The sequence below is a fragment of the Symphalangus syndactylus genome, chromosome 11 (genome assembly GCF_028878055.3).
Source record: "Symphalangus syndactylus isolate Jambi chromosome 11, NHGRI_mSymSyn1-v2.1_pri, whole genome shotgun sequence".
In the NCBI taxonomy this organism is placed as follows: domain Eukaryota; kingdom Metazoa; phylum Chordata; class Mammalia; order Primates; family Hylobatidae; genus Symphalangus; species Symphalangus syndactylus.
The window spans coordinates 66497372-66514661 of NC_072433.2; the positions used below are offsets into that span (position 1 = coordinate 66497372).

General features: G+C 40.7%; 1 protein-coding gene across 2 annotated transcripts in view; it reads right to left on the bottom strand.

The window, feature by feature from the left end:
- ARSB (arylsulfatase B) overlaps window positions 1–7724 on the bottom strand; it is a 193133-nt gene extending 185409 nt beyond the window's left edge. Inside the window, exon 1 of one of the 2 annotated variants that reach the window (XM_055297911.2) lies at window positions 6874–7724. In XM_055297911.2, the coding sequence (XP_055153886.1) occupies window positions 6874–7296 (423 nt within the window). In that variant the 5' untranslated portion in view covers window positions 7297–7724. The remainder of the gene's footprint in view (window positions 1–6873) is intronic. The other variant, XM_055297912.2, reaches the window with a different exon arrangement.
- Window positions 7725–17290: the final 9566 nt, after the last annotated feature.

Below are 17290 nucleotides of genomic sequence, written 5' to 3' on the forward strand. Positions count from 1 at the left end.
TACAGACATGAGCCACCACGCCTGGCCTGTTTGTATTTATTTCATTTCCCTCTTGGTTACTCCTTCTCCTTACCTCACCCCCTTCAGATTATAAGCACCAAGAGATTCCCAGAGTACAGTGGCATAACTTGCTGCTCAGTAAACATTTGTTGAATGAAAGAATGAATGAATATATCACACTTAATGGTGATCGACTGAAAGCTTCCCCTCTAAGATTGGAAACAAGACAAGTATGTCCACTCAGGCCACTTCTACTCAATATTGCACTGGAGGTCCTATCCAGGGTAATTAGGCAAGAAAATGAAATAAAAGGTTTCTAGATTAGAAAGGAGGAAGTAAAACTTCTACTTGCAGATGACATGATCTTGCACTAAAAAACTCTAAAGATTACACACACACATACACAATTAGAACTAATAAGTTCATTAAGGTTGCAAAATGATCAATGTACATATATCAGTTGCATTTCTATGCAACAGCAATGAACTACTGAAAATAAAATTAAGAAAGGAAGTCCATTTACAACACCACTGAAAATAGTAAAACAGAAAAATTTAACCAAAGTGCAATGCTTACTAAAAATTATAAAACATTGCTGAAAGAAATTAAAGAAGACCTAAATAGGCTGGATGTGGTGGCTCACGTCTATAATCCCAACACCTTGGGAGGCCAAGGCAGGTGGATCATTTGAGGTCAGGAGTTCAAGACCAGCCTGGCCAACATGGTGAAACCCCATCTGCATTAAAAATACAAAAATTAGGTGGGCATGGTGGTGGGTGCCTATAGTCCCAGCTACTCAGGAGGCTGAGGCAGGAGAATTGCTTGAACCCACGAGGTGGAGGTTATAGTGAGCCAACACTGTGCTCCAGCCTGGGCAACAGAGCAGAGCGAGACTCTGTCTCAAAAAAAAAAAGCCCTCTAAATAAACAGAAAGACATCTCATATTCTTAAATTGGAAGAGTTATATTGTTGAGGTAGTAATACTCGCCAAATGGTTTTACAGATCACTGAAATCTCTATCAAAATTCCACTTCTCTTTTTTTTTTTTTTAATAGAAATGGACAAGTTGATCCTAAAATTTATGTGGAAATGCAAGGGGGTGAGAATAGCCAAACTATCTTGAAAAAGAATAACAAAATTGGAAGACTCACATTTTCTAATTCTGAAACCTTTGTAGTACAAAGCTACAGTAATCAAGACAGTGAGGCACTGGCATAAGGATAGGCATATAGATCAATGGAATAGAATTGTTAAGTCATACATCTATGGTGAATTGAGTCTTGACAATGGTGCAAAGGGTGCAATGAGGAAAGAATACCCTTTTCAACAAATGGCACTGAAATATTTGGACACCTACATGCATCCACATACCTCAAATCGTACATAAAAATGAACTCAAAATGGATCAAAGACCTAAATGTAAAAACTGAAACTATAAAATACTTAGAAAACGTAGAGGTAAATCCTCATAATCTTGGATTAGAAAATGGTTTCTTAGACATGGTACCAACAATATGAGCAACCAAAGAAAAATAGGTAAGTTGTACACAAAAATTTGTAACTTTTGTTTACATCAAAGGACACTATCCGAAAAGTAAAAAGCAATCCACAGAATGGGAGAAAATATTTGCAAATAATCTATCTGATAAGGGTTTATTTAATAGTATCCAGAATACATAAAGAACGCTTACAACTCAAGAATGAGAAGATAAATAACCCAATTTAAAAATAGGCAAAGGATCTGAGTAGACATTTCTCCAAAGAAGACATACAAATGATCAATAAGACATGAAGAGATGTTCAACATCATTAGTCATTAGGGAAATGAAAATCAAAACTACAATTAAATACCACTTCCTACTCACTAGGATGACTTGAAGGCTATAATCAAAAAGACAGATAATGACAAGTGTTGGCAAGGATGTGGAGACACTAAAACCCACATACATTGCTAGTGGAAATATAAAATGGTATAGCTGCTGTGGAAAACAATTTCCAGTTCCTCAAAGAGTTAAATGTAGAGTTGCCACATGATACTAAGACAGCCAGGTGGGAGGGGGTCCCTGGCAAAACTCCAGCCAGACCGTGCACTGGGGTGGAGCCACGGAGGTTTGCGTCTGGCCTCTCCTCTTCCTATGGCACCTGGGATTCAAATGGGCGATGAGGGAAGCACTGTAGGAGGGACTCTGACCTTTCAGTAGGTCCCCGTTTCCCCCTTTTTTCCTTTTCACCCAATAAGACCCTGCTTTACTCACCCTTCAAGCTGTCTGCGAGCCTGAATTTTCATGGCCGTGGGACAGACAAGGACCTCATCGTTAGCTGAACTAAGGAGAAGTCCTGCAACAATATGGTGTTTCACTCCTAGGTATTAACCCAAAAGAACTGAAAAAATATGCTCATACAAAAACTTGTACATGGATGTTCACAGCAGCATTATTCATAATAGCCAAAAGGTACAAACAACCTAATGTCCATCAATTGATGAATGTATAAACAAAATGTGGCATGTCCATACAATGGAATATTATTGAGCCATAAAAGGGAACAATATATGCTGCAACATAGATGAAAGGACATCTATTGTATTCCATTTATATGAAATGTCCAAAATAGGTAAAGCCACATAGATAATAAGAAGATTGGTGGTTTCCAAGGGCTGGTGGAATGAGGAAATGAAGAGTGACTGCTAATGGTTAAGTGGTTTCTTTCCGAGGTGATGAAAATATTGGTTGCACAATCTTGTGAATATACAAAAAACCATTGAATTAGATACTTTAAAATGGTAAATTATATAGGATGTGAACTATAACTTAATATTGCCAGTGGGAATGTAAATTGGTACAATCTCTTAAGATGCAATTTTGCAATATTTATCAAAATTACAAATGCATTTACCCTTAAACCCAGAAAATTCCATTTCTAGGAACTTATTCTTCATATATGTTCCAATATGTACAAAATGGCATATGTACAAAGTATTCACTTCACCATTCTTTGATATATCAAAAGGCTGGAAACAACCTACATGTTCATCAGTATGTAACTGGCTAAATAAACTACAATGTATCCATTTAACAAAATATTATGCAGCCCTAAAAGCTGTGAGGATAATCTTTAGTCAACAAAATGGAATGATTTCAAATGTTAAGTAAAAACAAACAAACAAAATAGGAGCTGCAGATCAGTGTGAAGAGTATGTTACCATTCATACAGAAAAAAGAGAGAAATGATATATATAAATATATATTTCAGAGCATTGTTTGTCTACAAAGATGGGAACCGGATGTCTAAGGAAGTGTGTGTGTGTGTGTGTGTGTGTGTGTGTAGATTTTCACTGTAAGCCCTTTTTCAGCTTTTAAGTTTTTAAGCCATGTGAATGTATTTTCTATTTTAAAAATAAAATACAGATTTTTTTTAAAGATTTCACAACTACAACTAATGAATGAATGAGTCATAGGGCTGTGGGAAGGCCCCTAGCCTGAGTGTAGAGAGACCTGAATTTCTAGTTCTTGAATTTACCAGTAACTACTTACCCCATCTGCTAATTAGTCTCCTCCATTGCCTCCAACCTGTACCCAGTCCCCACACATTTTTCACCATAGCATGCACGTTTAAAATAGTTCATTTGTGAGGGCTCTGAACAATTAAATGTCTCAATATAAAAGGCTGAATTCAGGTTCCCGATTAAATAAGTTCCTAGCAGCAGAACAAGTAGTACACGCAATTTGTAAGACATCTTGTGTTGGGCAAGATTAATCTTTCTACCAGTAGATGGGGTTAGTATGATAAGTATGATAATGTGCATTTGCCAAGTTAGAAACTCGCCCTAATGGACACAAAAGCCTTAGAGTTAAATTAATTTAGAGCTAGTCAAAGTCTAGAGTCCAGCCCAACTCCTCTGTTTCACAGATGTGGAAATGATGGCCAGCGAGGTCACAGTCTGACGCAGCCAAGACTGAAACCTACATCTCAGTTCCTGACCAGTCCTCTTTACTCAATACATAATTTCTTAAACCAAAAAAAACTAAAACTCAGGATTTCGTGAGAATAGAAAGTCCAGTCAGTCTAGGCTTGTTTATCAACTTGTGCTTTTCTTTTCTAAAGTTAAATAACTATGAGAAAGGGGTCTGTAAATATTAACTTAAAGCATGACTGCCAAGTTCATAGATATGACTCTTAACAACTTCCTTCAAGTAACTCATTTTGAAACAGTCAAAAAATTCCTTCATTTTATTGTCTACAATTAGATGCATAACATGACTCAGAAATAAAATCTATTTTTATTTTACACGGAATATAGGCCATTTCTAACTCAGAAATATGATGTGTTGATTCTTTACATTGAGATGTTTAGGAATGACCCAAATGTCCAAAGGTAATACAGGGATTATTCAGTATGTATGAAGCAGCCCTTGGGATGTTATTTTTAATAATTTTGAGTAGGCAATATGGCTTAGTGGTTATAAGCATCAACCCTAGGGTCACGCGGCCTGGGTCAAATCCTGGCCCAACATTTACTAGCCCTGCAACCTTGGGCAAGTTTCTTAACCTCTTCCAGCATCGGTTTCCTTGTTATAGAACAGAGATGATAGAGTTGTTGTGAGAATCAAATGAGTTAACACTTGTAAGTGCTCAGAACAATACCAGCATATAGTATCTGAGGGAGACTCCTGAGCCTTCCCAGAAATTTCTACTTCATTAAAAGTGGAAACTTGCTCACCCTGGGTAATATCTATTTGGGTCTCATGAACTCTAACAGAATAAAGTGGGTGAGAAAAGTGGAGAAAAAAAATGTTTGGGGAAGCAAGGATGTTTTAGAATCAGCTACACTGAGAGGTCTCTAAACCTTTCAGAGTGCCCAGCTTCTCTACTCATCCTTTACTTCATAACCATGCGGTACTCTAAATACTAAAGTTTGTTCTCCAAGACTGCATGTTGGTGACTGGTGGGGGAGGATGTTAGGGGACAAAAGCAACTGATTGCAGGAATGGGTTTTTTGTTTTATTTTGGTTTTGAGATGGAGTCTTGCTCTGTTGCCCAGGCTGGAGTGCAGTGGTACAATCTCGGCTCACTGCAACCTCTGCCTCCCGAGTTCAAGCGATTCTCCTGCCTCAGTCTCCCGAGTAGCTGGGACTATAGGCACATACCACCACACCTGGCTAATTTTTGTAGTTTTAGTAGAGACAGGGTTTCGCCATGTTGGTCAGGCTGGTCTCGAACTTCTGACCTCAGGTGATCCACCTGCCTCAGCCTTCCAAAGTGCTGGGATTACAGGCGTGAGTCACCGTTCCCGGCCCAGGAATGGGTTTCTGAAGTTGGTATTTGCTTTCCTGTCCAAGTCTTTTGGAAGGGAAGAACTTGGAGAAATGAATGGCCCTTCCATTCTTTTGCAATTTAAGTTTAGTTCTCTTACTTCAGGGCAAATGCAGAACCCTTTGGGGCAAACCTCACCTTTCCCTTCTTCTTTACTGGCACATCCCTTTACTCCCACAAAGTGTCCAGGGTGAGATTTGCACAATGAAGGGGATTCCTGATTACACGTAGCAGCCAAGGTCAGAACCGCCAAAAGTACTAAGGTGGATGGTGAAGGGAAGCATCCTTTACTCCCATTTCTAATCTTGGCTACAGCTATTTCTCACCCTTAGCAACACCCAATCTTTCCTCTTTATAAAAGCCTTCAGACCACTGCGCAAAGCTTTATCACAAGTAAGCCCTCCTTTCCCTTGATCTTAGGACCACGTGAGGCTAAGGTTGATCTGAAAGGTTATGCGAACACATACTTGCAAGGGCAACGTTCAAATATATATCCCCTGTCAGTGGCACAGTAAGCTCAAAATATTTTTGTTGCGTAAACAGCATATGTACTCTGTGGAGGCATGCAGGTGGTATCCAACAGTACCCATTTACTATATTTAATATGATCATAATAACTTCAGGGTCTTAGAAACACGACAATCGTATTCAGATTGAAGAGAAAAAAGGCCAATTTCCTAAGCCTGAGACGACCAGTGGATGCAGGAAAAGCACAACAGACACTGCCTTGACCACCTTCTAGCTGTGCGATTCTTATGCCAACGAGCCTATACAGGCTTCTTGCCTCGTCTGTAAAAGGGGGTAAAGACAACCACCTCGTGTGCTGTTTCAATAATTCACTTTAAAAACAACAAAATGCTATGCAACTGTTCTTGCTATTCTTAGCCTTCTAACATCTATGCACGCTCTACATTTATATTTCCTTCGTTAACTGCGGAGCCGTTCCTAAAGGGAAGCTTTTAAAGAGATAGTGAAGATGCTCAGAAGAATTCAACACAAGGTTACATGTGAAAGGAATGTCAGCAGCCTAAGAAAAATCAACCTAGCATCAGGTTTCATTCCAGGGGTGCTGAGAACCTGGAAAAAATAATCTTTGGTGGGACACTCCTAACCCGTGAACGCTGGGTTCCAGGGGCCAGGGTCGCACCCACGGAGAGCACCCCTTCATTTTACCTCCCCCCTCGTCTTTGCTGCCAGCCCGCGCCCTCCCCAGCCTCCCATCTCAGGACCGCTCCGCCTGCGGGCCGCGGCGCCCAGCACCCGGCATTCCCATGAACCCCTTCGCCCGGAGCTTCAGAAAACGAAAGACAAAGCCACCCGCCCAACCCGGCGGCAGGGGCGCGGGTCCGCGGGGCGCCGAAGCCGGGCATGCGCAGAGGCCGCGGCCGGCTGCCGGCCTGGAGGAGCGAGGTCCTGACGAGAAGTCGCCGGGGCCCATAACCGGGTCCGGAGACCGAGACCCGCCTGCTAGCGCCCGCGGCCTCAAGGGCCGGGTAGGAGCGGGAGGGCGCAGGCGAAAGGCGGGGCGGAGGCGGCGCGGGCGGCGGGGGCGCAGCGTACCTGGTAGCGGCCAGTGAGCAGCTGGCTCCGCGACGGCGTGCACAGCGGCTGCGTGTAGTAGTTGTCCAGGAGCACCCCCGCGGCCGCCAGTGCGTCCAGGTGCGGCGTGCGGATGCGGGAACCGTGGAAGCCCACGTCGTTCCAGCCCAGGTCGTCTGCCAGCACGAAGACCAGGTGGGGCGGCCGGCTGGCCCCGGCGCCCGAGCCCGGCGGCGCCAACAGCAGCAGCAGCAGCAGCGGGAGGACGACGGGGAAGAGCGGCCGCCGAGGTCCGGGGCCTCGGGACAGGCTCGCCGCGCCGCGCGGACCCATCCTTGGCCGCCCGCAGTCCCCAGCGCCTGTGGCGCCGCCAGCCCCGTGTACCGCGGATAGAATGAGGAACTGGGCTGCCGGGGCCTGCTCCGCCCCGGCGCGGGACGGCATCCCCAGCGGGCCGTGGGCTTGCGAGGCCGGGCGCTCGGCCCCCGCCGCCTCCGACCCGGGCCCCCGGCCGCTGTGGCGGAGGAGGAGCTAGAGACGAACCCGCGGGCGCCCGCTGCCCGGCTTCTTGGAAACTCAGCTGACGCTTGGAGGGCATCAAGGCCTGTTATCTTCCCCAGCAATGAAATTTGCACAGTGGTTTCCTAAAAAAAAAAAAAAAAGCTGTGTTCTGTAATAACGCTTCACAATTTACAAAGCGTCTTCACAGCCCGCGTCTCCTGTAAAGCCTGCAACAACTCTGGCAGCTAGACATTATAATTAGTGCCAGTTTTTCATAAGAAAAAAGCTTATAAATGGTTAAACCTCTGACTCAGATCCTGAACCATGGTGTCTAGCTAGCAAGTCATTTCTAGCACAAGAGCCCAGCCTGTGGCAGGTGGGAGGACGGTGAAAAGGCAGAGGCCTAAATAGTCTTTCACATTCATTTATGCGTAGTGTACACCCATGAAGCCACTTCCTCGCCACTAGCAAACAGGAGGCCAAACACACAGTCTGGTTGCACGGTGCGCTTTGGAAGGTGCAGTTACTTTCAAGTTGCCCTGGGAGGATTTGGAGTGTTGTGTGGTCATTGAATAATAGCTCATTCGCTTGTCCGGATATGACCCCACCCAGAGCTGGCTCCTCCGCTAAGCAGTGACCCTAAGAAGCACACAGTATCTAGTTAGCCTGAAATATCTGTGAGTGGAAGGAAAAAATCCTTTAGTCACGTGCTTATTGAATTGGGAAGTTAGCCGTATGACCAGTAGATTCCCGTTGCCATTCAGACTTTCTGTCTACTCTCTGTCTGGACATATTATAGCTGTTAACAGGTGTAGGGGAAAATTTTTGCATTGCCTAGAGAACATACCCTTCCAGGTTGAGTCTGATTCCGTGGAAGTTATTTACAACTTTATAAGCTATAGATAAATAACAATGGAAAATAATTCTTATTTATATATACACAAATGAACTTCATCCAGCGGAGTAACAATCCTTCCCCTCCACGATTTACTACCAAGGAAAACAGCTTCACCTCCGCTTGCACATTTCAGTATTCCTGATCTGTTCTTTGGATTGTCCTTGGAATTGGTTTTAACACCTTGCCAATTTCCTTATTAATGAGTTAAATAAAATCATGTATTCACTTTTATATTTGTATGAGGGTCATGATTTTACCTTTTTTTCCCCAAGAATCCTTTAACACATGAAATGTTTGCCTCTTACATACTTAACACTTTTTTCTTTGCATGAAGTAGATTAGTTTATGTTATATGCACTTTAGTAGAATCAATGAAATTTAGCAGAAAAAAGTGAAAATTTTAGCATTAGTTAAATTCAAAGAATAACTTTGAAGAACTGTTTGACTCATTATGTCAAGGATTGAACTTTTCATTTAAACACCCTGTAGAAGACCTTGAAGGACTGAGAATTTCCGCTGTGGTTTTGTGTGTCTTTCTCCCCCATAATTCTTCCTCCCTAGTCTCCTTGATAAAAATCAAGAAGAAATAATTGATGGGTGCTAATCTGCAGGAACAATTCCTCCTTTAACCAACTTCTCCTGAAACTAGCTAAACTTGCACAGATTCTTACATCCTATGTTTTTTAAATAAAAGCATATGTTAATAGTGCTCTGGAAATGTGCAAATAGAAGAGTTAATTCTATTTTCCATCTATGTTTTGAACACATGATGTGCAGTACAAGCTAGTTATTTTACAAAATCTCTCAATTGGAGTTTGATGTTTCTTCACGATTAGATAAAGGTTATGGATTTGTGCAGGAATACCACAAAAAGTGATGTGGTATGTTTTTCGGTGCTTCCTATTAAGAGGCACATGATGCTGAATTGCTTTCTTATGGGATAACTTTGTTAGGGTAAACATTTCTTCATTGTAAGGTTAATATTTTCTTTTTGTAATTAATAAATATTTTATGAAGAGATAATTTGAGAATATGTAAATATCCTGTTATGCCTCACACACATTATTTTGCTTACCAGTTTTAGTATCTTGCTTCTTGTTTCAATTAGTTATAATTAGGATGGCTACCAAATGCTGATTTTCTAATTCCTTCATTTCCTCTGTATTTATGAGTTGCCTTTCTACTGTAAGGAAGAACTTTCCCTTCTCATTTATTTATTTCACTATGAACTCGTGAATTCTTGTTTTAATCAATATGCTATAATCCTTTACTGTAGTTATTTCAATGCTCAAATTTTCTCTGTTTTGGCCAGTGGGAGCCCCAACAATCTGGCTCATATCCTTTTGGCATGTCCTCTTGAATCTTTGAGCATGTCCACACATTTTGATACAATGAGATTTTCTAGCCTCAGCTTGCACTTTTCCTCTCCCAATCCTGGAATTAGACATTTCTCCAAGGAACCCTGACTCTTTTTTTTTTTTAGACAGAGTCTCACCCTGTCACCCAGGCTGGAGTGGAGTGGCGCAATCTCAGCTCACTACAATCTCGGCCTCCAGGGTTTAAGAGATTCTCCTGCCTCTGCCTCCCGAATAGCTGGGACTACAGACACATGCCACCTCGTCTGGCTAATTTTTGTATTTTTAGTAGAGACGGGGTTTCACCATGTTGGCAAGGATGCTCTCGAACTCCTGACCTCAGGTGATTCACCCCTGTTGGCCTCCCAAAGTGCTGGGATTACAGGTGTGAGCCACCACGCCTGGCCAGAACCCTGATTCTTTTCAGGGATGACATTTAGAAACCAATCTCTGTGTTTTAGATGTGCTCATTGTTACTGGGCTGTCATCACCTCTAGGATCTCTCTCAAGACAAAGATATGAACTGTATACACACACACTCACACATACACATAGAAGTGTTTATATGTACACCACACCACATACTGTATCTAAACATATGTATAAAACCATGAGTTTATAATGAATACCTCTAACTCTATTTCCCCTCATTTGTATATGTGTATGGGTTGTACCAGTTTTCATCACTAGCAACTGAGTAGTATATTGAAAACAGTTTGGCAATTTCTTAAAAAACGAGACCTATTCTTATCCTACAATCCAGCAGTCACACTCCTTGGTATCACTCTGAAGGAGGTGAAAACTCACATCTACACAAGAACCTGCACACATGTTTACAAAGCAGCTTTATTCATAGTTTCGAAAACTTGGAAGCAATGAAGATATACTTCAGTAGGTGAAAGGATAAACAGTAGTACATCCAGACAATGGAATAGTATTCAACAATAAAAAAATAGGAGCCATCAAGCCGTGAAAAGACATGATGGAACTTTAAATGCATATTACGAAGTGAAAGAAGCCAATCTGAAATAGCCACATACCATATAATTCCAGCTGTATGACATTTTGAAAAAGGCAAAACTATGGAGACAGTAAACAAGATCAGTGGTTGCTGAGTTTGGGAAGTGGGGATAAGTAGATGTAGCATGGAGGATTTTTTAGGGCAGCAATCTCCAACCTTTTTGGCTCCAGGAACTGGTTTTGTGGAAGAAAGTTTTTCCACCGACCGGGCAGCAGGGGTGTGGGGATGGTTTCAGGATGATTCAAGCACATTACATTTATTGTGCACTTTATTTCTATTATTATTACGTTATAATATATAATGAAGTAATTATACAACTCACCATAATGTAGAATCAGTGGGAGCTCTGAGTTTGTTTTCCTGCAACTAGATAGTCCCATCTGAGGCTGATGGGAGACAGTGACAGATCGTCAAGCATCAGATTCCCATAAGGAGCACGCAGCCTAGATCCCTCACACGTGCAGTTCACGATAGGGTTTGTGCTCCTACGAGAATCTAATGCCGCTGCTGACCTGGCAGGAGGCAGAGCTCAGGCGATAATGCAAGTGTTGGGGAGCAGCTGCAAGTGTAGATGAAGCTCCGGTCACTCACCCACTGCTCACCTCCTGCTGTGACGCCCAGTTCCTAACAGGCCACGGACAGTACCATCCATGGCCTGGGGGTTGGGGACCCCGGCTTTAGAGCAGTGACACTACTCTTTATGATACCACAATGGTGGATACATGTCATTATACATTCATCCAAACCCATAGAATGTACAACACCAAGAATAAACCCAAAAGTAGATTGAACTTTACATGATTATGTTGTGTCAATGTAGGTTCATCAGCTGTACAGATGTACCACTCTGGTGGGGGATGTTGATAATGGGGGATGTAAGCATGTGTGGGTACAAGGGTTATATGGGAAATCTCTGTACCTTCTTCTCAATTTTGCTGTGAATCTAAAACTGCTCTAAAATAACTTAAGTGTTTTTTTAAAAGTACTATACTTTTTTTTCTAATCTGATACGAGAAATGATATATCAGTATAGTATTTTGGTTTTGCTTTTCTCTTATGAATAAAATTGAACATTTTTTCATGTGATGAAGGGCCCTTTTAATGTCACTTTTGTGAATTGTCTGTGTTGTTTTCAATTGGTTTTTTGGTCTTTTCCCATTCAATTTTAAGAATTCTTTATATATTACACAGGTTACCCCTTTAATTGTGGTATTTATCACAAATATTTTCTTCCAGTTTGTCAGCTGTCAAATTGGTGTTTTTAACATGGAAAAGTTATTTTTCTTCTTTTTTCTTTTTTTTTTTTTTTCTGAGACAAGAGTCTTGCCCTGTCGCCCAGGCTGGAGTGCAGTGGCACGATCTCAGCTCACTGCAAGCTCTGCCTCCCGGGTTCATGCCATTCTCCTGCCTCAGCCTCCCAAGTGGCTGGGACTACAGGCGCCCGCCACCACGCCCGGCTAATTTTTTGTATTTTTAGTAGAGACGGGGTTTCACCGTGTTAGCCAGGATGGTCTTGATCTCCTGACCTCATGATCTGCCCGCCTCGTCCTCCCAAAGTGCTGGGATTAGGAAAATTTTTTTAACATTAGACAAATTTATCAATATTTTCTATGATTACATCTGGATTCTGAGTCACAGTTAAACTATCCTTATACCAAAGTTAAACTAAAATTTGCCCATTTTTTCTACTAGTAATTGTATAGTTGCATTTTTACATTTAGATCCCTGATCCATGGGCATTTATTTTGTGTACAATGTGGAATATGGATCTCCTTTTCTTTTTCCAAATGGCTGGCCAGTTGTCTCAGCACCATTCATAGGGAATTTCATTTTTGTCCCAATGATATGAGATGCCAATTTTAGCATATGCTTAATTTCCACATATACTTGGCTCTATTTCTAGGTTTTCAGTTAGTTATATTCTACTTGCCTGTCTGTTTACTCATAGCACCAGACTGTCTCAGATTTAGAGGCTTTATAGTATGTTTTCATGTATGGTAGGGCTAATGACTCTTCATAGCTTTTCACTTTCAGTGTTTTCCTGGCTGTTCCTACATGTTTTCTTCCTTTTCTTTTTCTTACTTTCTCTCTCTCTTTTTTTTTTTTTTTTTTTTTTTTGACAGTGTCCCCTTCTGTTGCCCAGGCTGGAGTGCAGTGGTACAATCATGGCTCAGTGTAGCCTCGACCTCCTGGGCTCAAGAGATCCTTTTGCCTCAGCCTGCCGAGGAGCTGCGGACTACAGGTGTGAGCCACCGCACTCAGCTAATTTTTAAAGCTTTTCTGTAGAGATGGGGTCTCACTATGTTGCCCAGGCTGGTCTTGAAGTCCTGAGCACAAGTGATCTTCCTGCTCTGGCCTCCCAAAGTACTGGGATCACAGGTGTGAGCCACCACACCTGGCCCCAAAGTCTTTATAATATTCAGTCATCATATCTAAGAATAAGGAGTGCCTTTCCATTTAAGGTCTATTTTTGCACCTTTTAGAAGTGTTTTCCTCATATCAGTTTTGCACTTTTCTTAAACTTATTTCTAAATATTTTTATCTTCTCTTTTGCTATTGAAATGGTGCTTTCTCTACCATTATAACTTTTAACTGGCTATTATTTGTGGACATGAAGGCTACTGTATTTACCAATTTGCATCTTACCAATTACTGAACTCTTTTATTGTTTGAGTTGGTTTAATCATTAGTTTCCTTTAGGGTTTTCCCAGTACATAGTCATATCAGTAAAAACTACTCCAGTCAGTTAGAAGGTGCAAAAATTGGGACAGAAATAAAAGCAGCTCCCAATTCAGAAGTGAGATAAAAGCTCATTGTTTGGCATGTGGGGTGCCTGGAACTCTGAACATATTTTTTACATAGAAATAAGATACATAATCACCTGGCTTGCATTCTAACCCTCACAAAACCTATTTAACCCATAGTGAAAATCTCTTATAACTCCTAAAGTCAGTAAGAAAAAGACCAACAAACCAATTTTTAAATGGGTAAAGTATAGGAACATAATTGTTTGCAGAAGAGGAAATACAAGTGGCCGTTAAATATATGAACAGATGCTCAATCTCACTCAAAAAGAGAAATTCAAATAGAAACACCAATAATATACCAGTGATAACTCAATGCTTTGGGGAGAGTGTAAAGAAACAAGCCCTCTTATACATTCATCAAAGAAATGAAATTTGGCGTAACTTCTAAGGGGAACAACTTTGCATATTTATCAAAATGCACGTACACTTTCATTCAGCAATCCCAGTTCTAGGAATTTATCCTATAGAGATACTCAGTGTGAGAAATATACAACAAGATATTCATTTTAGCCTTATTTGTAATAGAAAAAGGCCAATAATAGGGTCTGGTTAAATTAATTGTGGAATACTAAGCAATCATTAAAAAGGATGATATGGATAATCTCCAATATACTGTTAATTTCTAAAAGTTAGGCAAAGGACACTATGGTTGGTATGCTCTCGTTTGCTTAAACACAGATGTGTATATATATGCATATATATAGATATATATAGAGAGAGGTGCATGCATGTTTATAGAGTATTTCAAGAATGTACAGAAGAAATAATAACATTGGTTGTCTCTGGATAGACTGGTTAACTGGGGACAGGGATGGGAAAGAGAATAACTTTTCACCATATACCCTTTTATATCTTCTAAATGTTAAACTCTGTGCATGTATCATCTATTTCAAATAATAATAATAATAATGTAATAACATAGTTTACATTTCAACAAAAAGTAAAGTTCATTATAATTGAGAACAGAGGACCAAGAATAAGTCTTCCCCAGTGAACACCTTTGTAAAGCCTGCAGGCCACGCACTAAGAGAATCATATAGATGCTAAGGCCGTGCCTCTTGATTTCTGCAGTTTGCAAGGTTTTTGGCTTGTGCTGACTGGTTATAAGCTACATTCAGAAGTCATGATTCCTGCATCTTGGTGCTTCTCCTATTTTTGTTGCAATGTCTTTGAATATGATAAATATGACATACAAAGACTAAACAATTTTAAATGCTTTATCTCTAAATGATTAACTGTTGGGGTAGAGTAACAAGAGCTTCCTTGCTGGAGAGATGAGCGTGGTAAGAGGTCTTTCTTCAGAGAGAAAACTTGAAGTTCACTAACTACATGTGGCAAATTGTGGTTAGTGTTACTTATTGCTTCATTACCACCCTGAACTGTCCAGAAGGAGATAGACTTGAACATCAGAAAGAAGACTAAACTTTGTTAATTTAGATGCCAGCTATTAAATATTTTTATGATCTATTTAGTTTTAGAAACAGATAGGAATGGATTTATTACTACCTTATCTAAGTGAGGAGCAGAGAGTCTTCTTAAAGGCCTTTAAGATCATAACTTATAGAGGTGTTTTTGAGGTCCTTTTATCCTTCTTTTAGCTAACAAATATAAGTTATTCATTAGTGTTAACTACTGTCAATGCATTAAGAACCATCAAGATTCTAAGCATATAGAAAGGTAATTCTCTAGCTGGGTGTGGTGGCTCACACCTGTAATCCCAGCACTTTGGGAAGCCAAGGCAGGTGGATCACCTGAGGTCAGGAGTTTGAGACCAGCCTGACCAACATAGTGAAACCCGTCCATACTAAAAAAACAAAAATTAGCCGGGCATGGCGGCACTCACCTGTAATCCCAGCTACTTGGGAGGCTGAGGCAGGAGAATTACTTGAACCTGGGAGGTGGAGGTTGCAGTGAGGCAAGATTGCGCCACTGCACTCCAGCCTGGGTGACAGAGTGAGACCATCTCAAAAAAAGAAAAAAAAAAAAGGGTAAAAGAAAAAAATTGTGTGTAAGAAGCATCTTCAATTTATTGTTGGTTTTGTTCTTGAGTTAGTGTATGTGTGTGTGAGCATTGGGAGGAAAAGGGTCAGAGAAAAAAAGAAAAAGATTTATTTTAGTTCTGAGATTCTCCAAATTTATGAAATTGATAGTCTGGATAAGAACCACTATGGCCAATTCAAACTGAAACTCCCTTGACCTCTTCATCCCACCCATTGCTTACCACCTCCTACTTCCTTAAAACTAACTAGAGAGAGAAGACAGTGCAAAATAGAGCCATTCTTATAAAAATATTCCAGCATAGCACTTTTTTGTGCATAAGACAATTGCACGAAAGTGTACATAGGTCAAGGAATCATCACAAAGTAACTACCATGTAACCACCAGTCAGATCAAGAAACAGGATGTTGGACTTTTATCTTATTGCTTTTTTCCTTTCTTTACCTTTCATACAGCCTGAGCCTTAGAGTTGGCACAGTACTCAAAATATACTACTGAATTGCATCTGTTTTTTCTGTATAGGACATTTTACACTGAATACCCATTTCTTTTTCTAATTTTTTTTAACAGAGACAGGGGTTTCACTCTGTTGTCCAGGCTGTGGTCTCAGACTCCTGAGCTCAAGCAATCCATCCGCCTCAGCCTCCCAAAATGCTGGGATTACAGGTGTGAGCTACCATGCCCAGCCCATTGTATATCCATTTCTTAAGCATCAGCTCTAAGCCAATTCCTTCTAACCATGCATAAGTATCTAAAACCAATGTAAGCACTTGTATTAAAAAAATTAAAATAGTCATATCGTATGACAAAAAAAGGATGATATGGAATAATCTCCATTAATATACCATTAATTTCTAAAAGTTAGGCAAAGGAGGTAAGTCTGAATCAGTCTAGCAGTTAAGAACTTTCAAAATGAATGCATGTAGCTGAGTCTATGAGTGTTGGAGGCCTATTGGTATAGCTGGGAGTTCTCCAAATTAACTTACTTGTAGAATACAATGTTTGCTAAAGCATAGGCAATTAAAATGTGCTAATTTAAAGCCAGTTTAATCATTTACACGTATATATGAGAATAAAATTGGGGCAGGGGAGGACTTGGTAGGGTAAATAAAAAAGAACTGAAATACTTAATGATGTCATCAAGCCTACCACCAGACTTCTTGTTACATGAATTCATAAAATAAATAATTGCTTAAATTACTGTTGATAGGATTTTTTTTTTTACTTGCAGCTAAATGCTTTCTGATGTCCATTATAACCTGTCTTATTAGCAAACTGCACCTGGATGGTAAGATCACATGTTCCCTGTCTCTTACCCTTACCTCTTATTCATTTTTCAATACAGTCTGGTTTTGGCCTTCACTGGTATCCTGAAATTGTTCATCCCGGTAGCACCCATGACCACTCTGCTTCACCTGAGGGATGGTTTTCAGCCTTTAGTCTTATTTGACATCTTTTTATCTTCTGATACTGTTAGCCATCCCCTCCTTCTCAAAATGTTCTCTCCCCTTGGCCTTCATGACATCATGATTTGTAATTAAACATCTCCCTGTTTTTTTTAGTTAAATGCTTGATCTCTCTGGTCTATAAACTTCATGAAGGCAGGGCCATGTCTGTCTTGTTCATCACTGCTCTTTCAGTGCCTGGCCTATAGTAAGTACTCCACAAACATGTGTAGACTAATGAATACTAAGAAAAGCAATTACTCATAGAACTTAAAATACAGGAGAGGCATTAGTAGATGTTATGTAGACTGTGCTTGGTTAGTGGCAGACCTGGGAAAAGCAGGTCTTGTGATTTTTTAGCCCAGCAGCTTTTGTATCACCACCCCACCACCTCTGTGCTTCATGGCATGCTA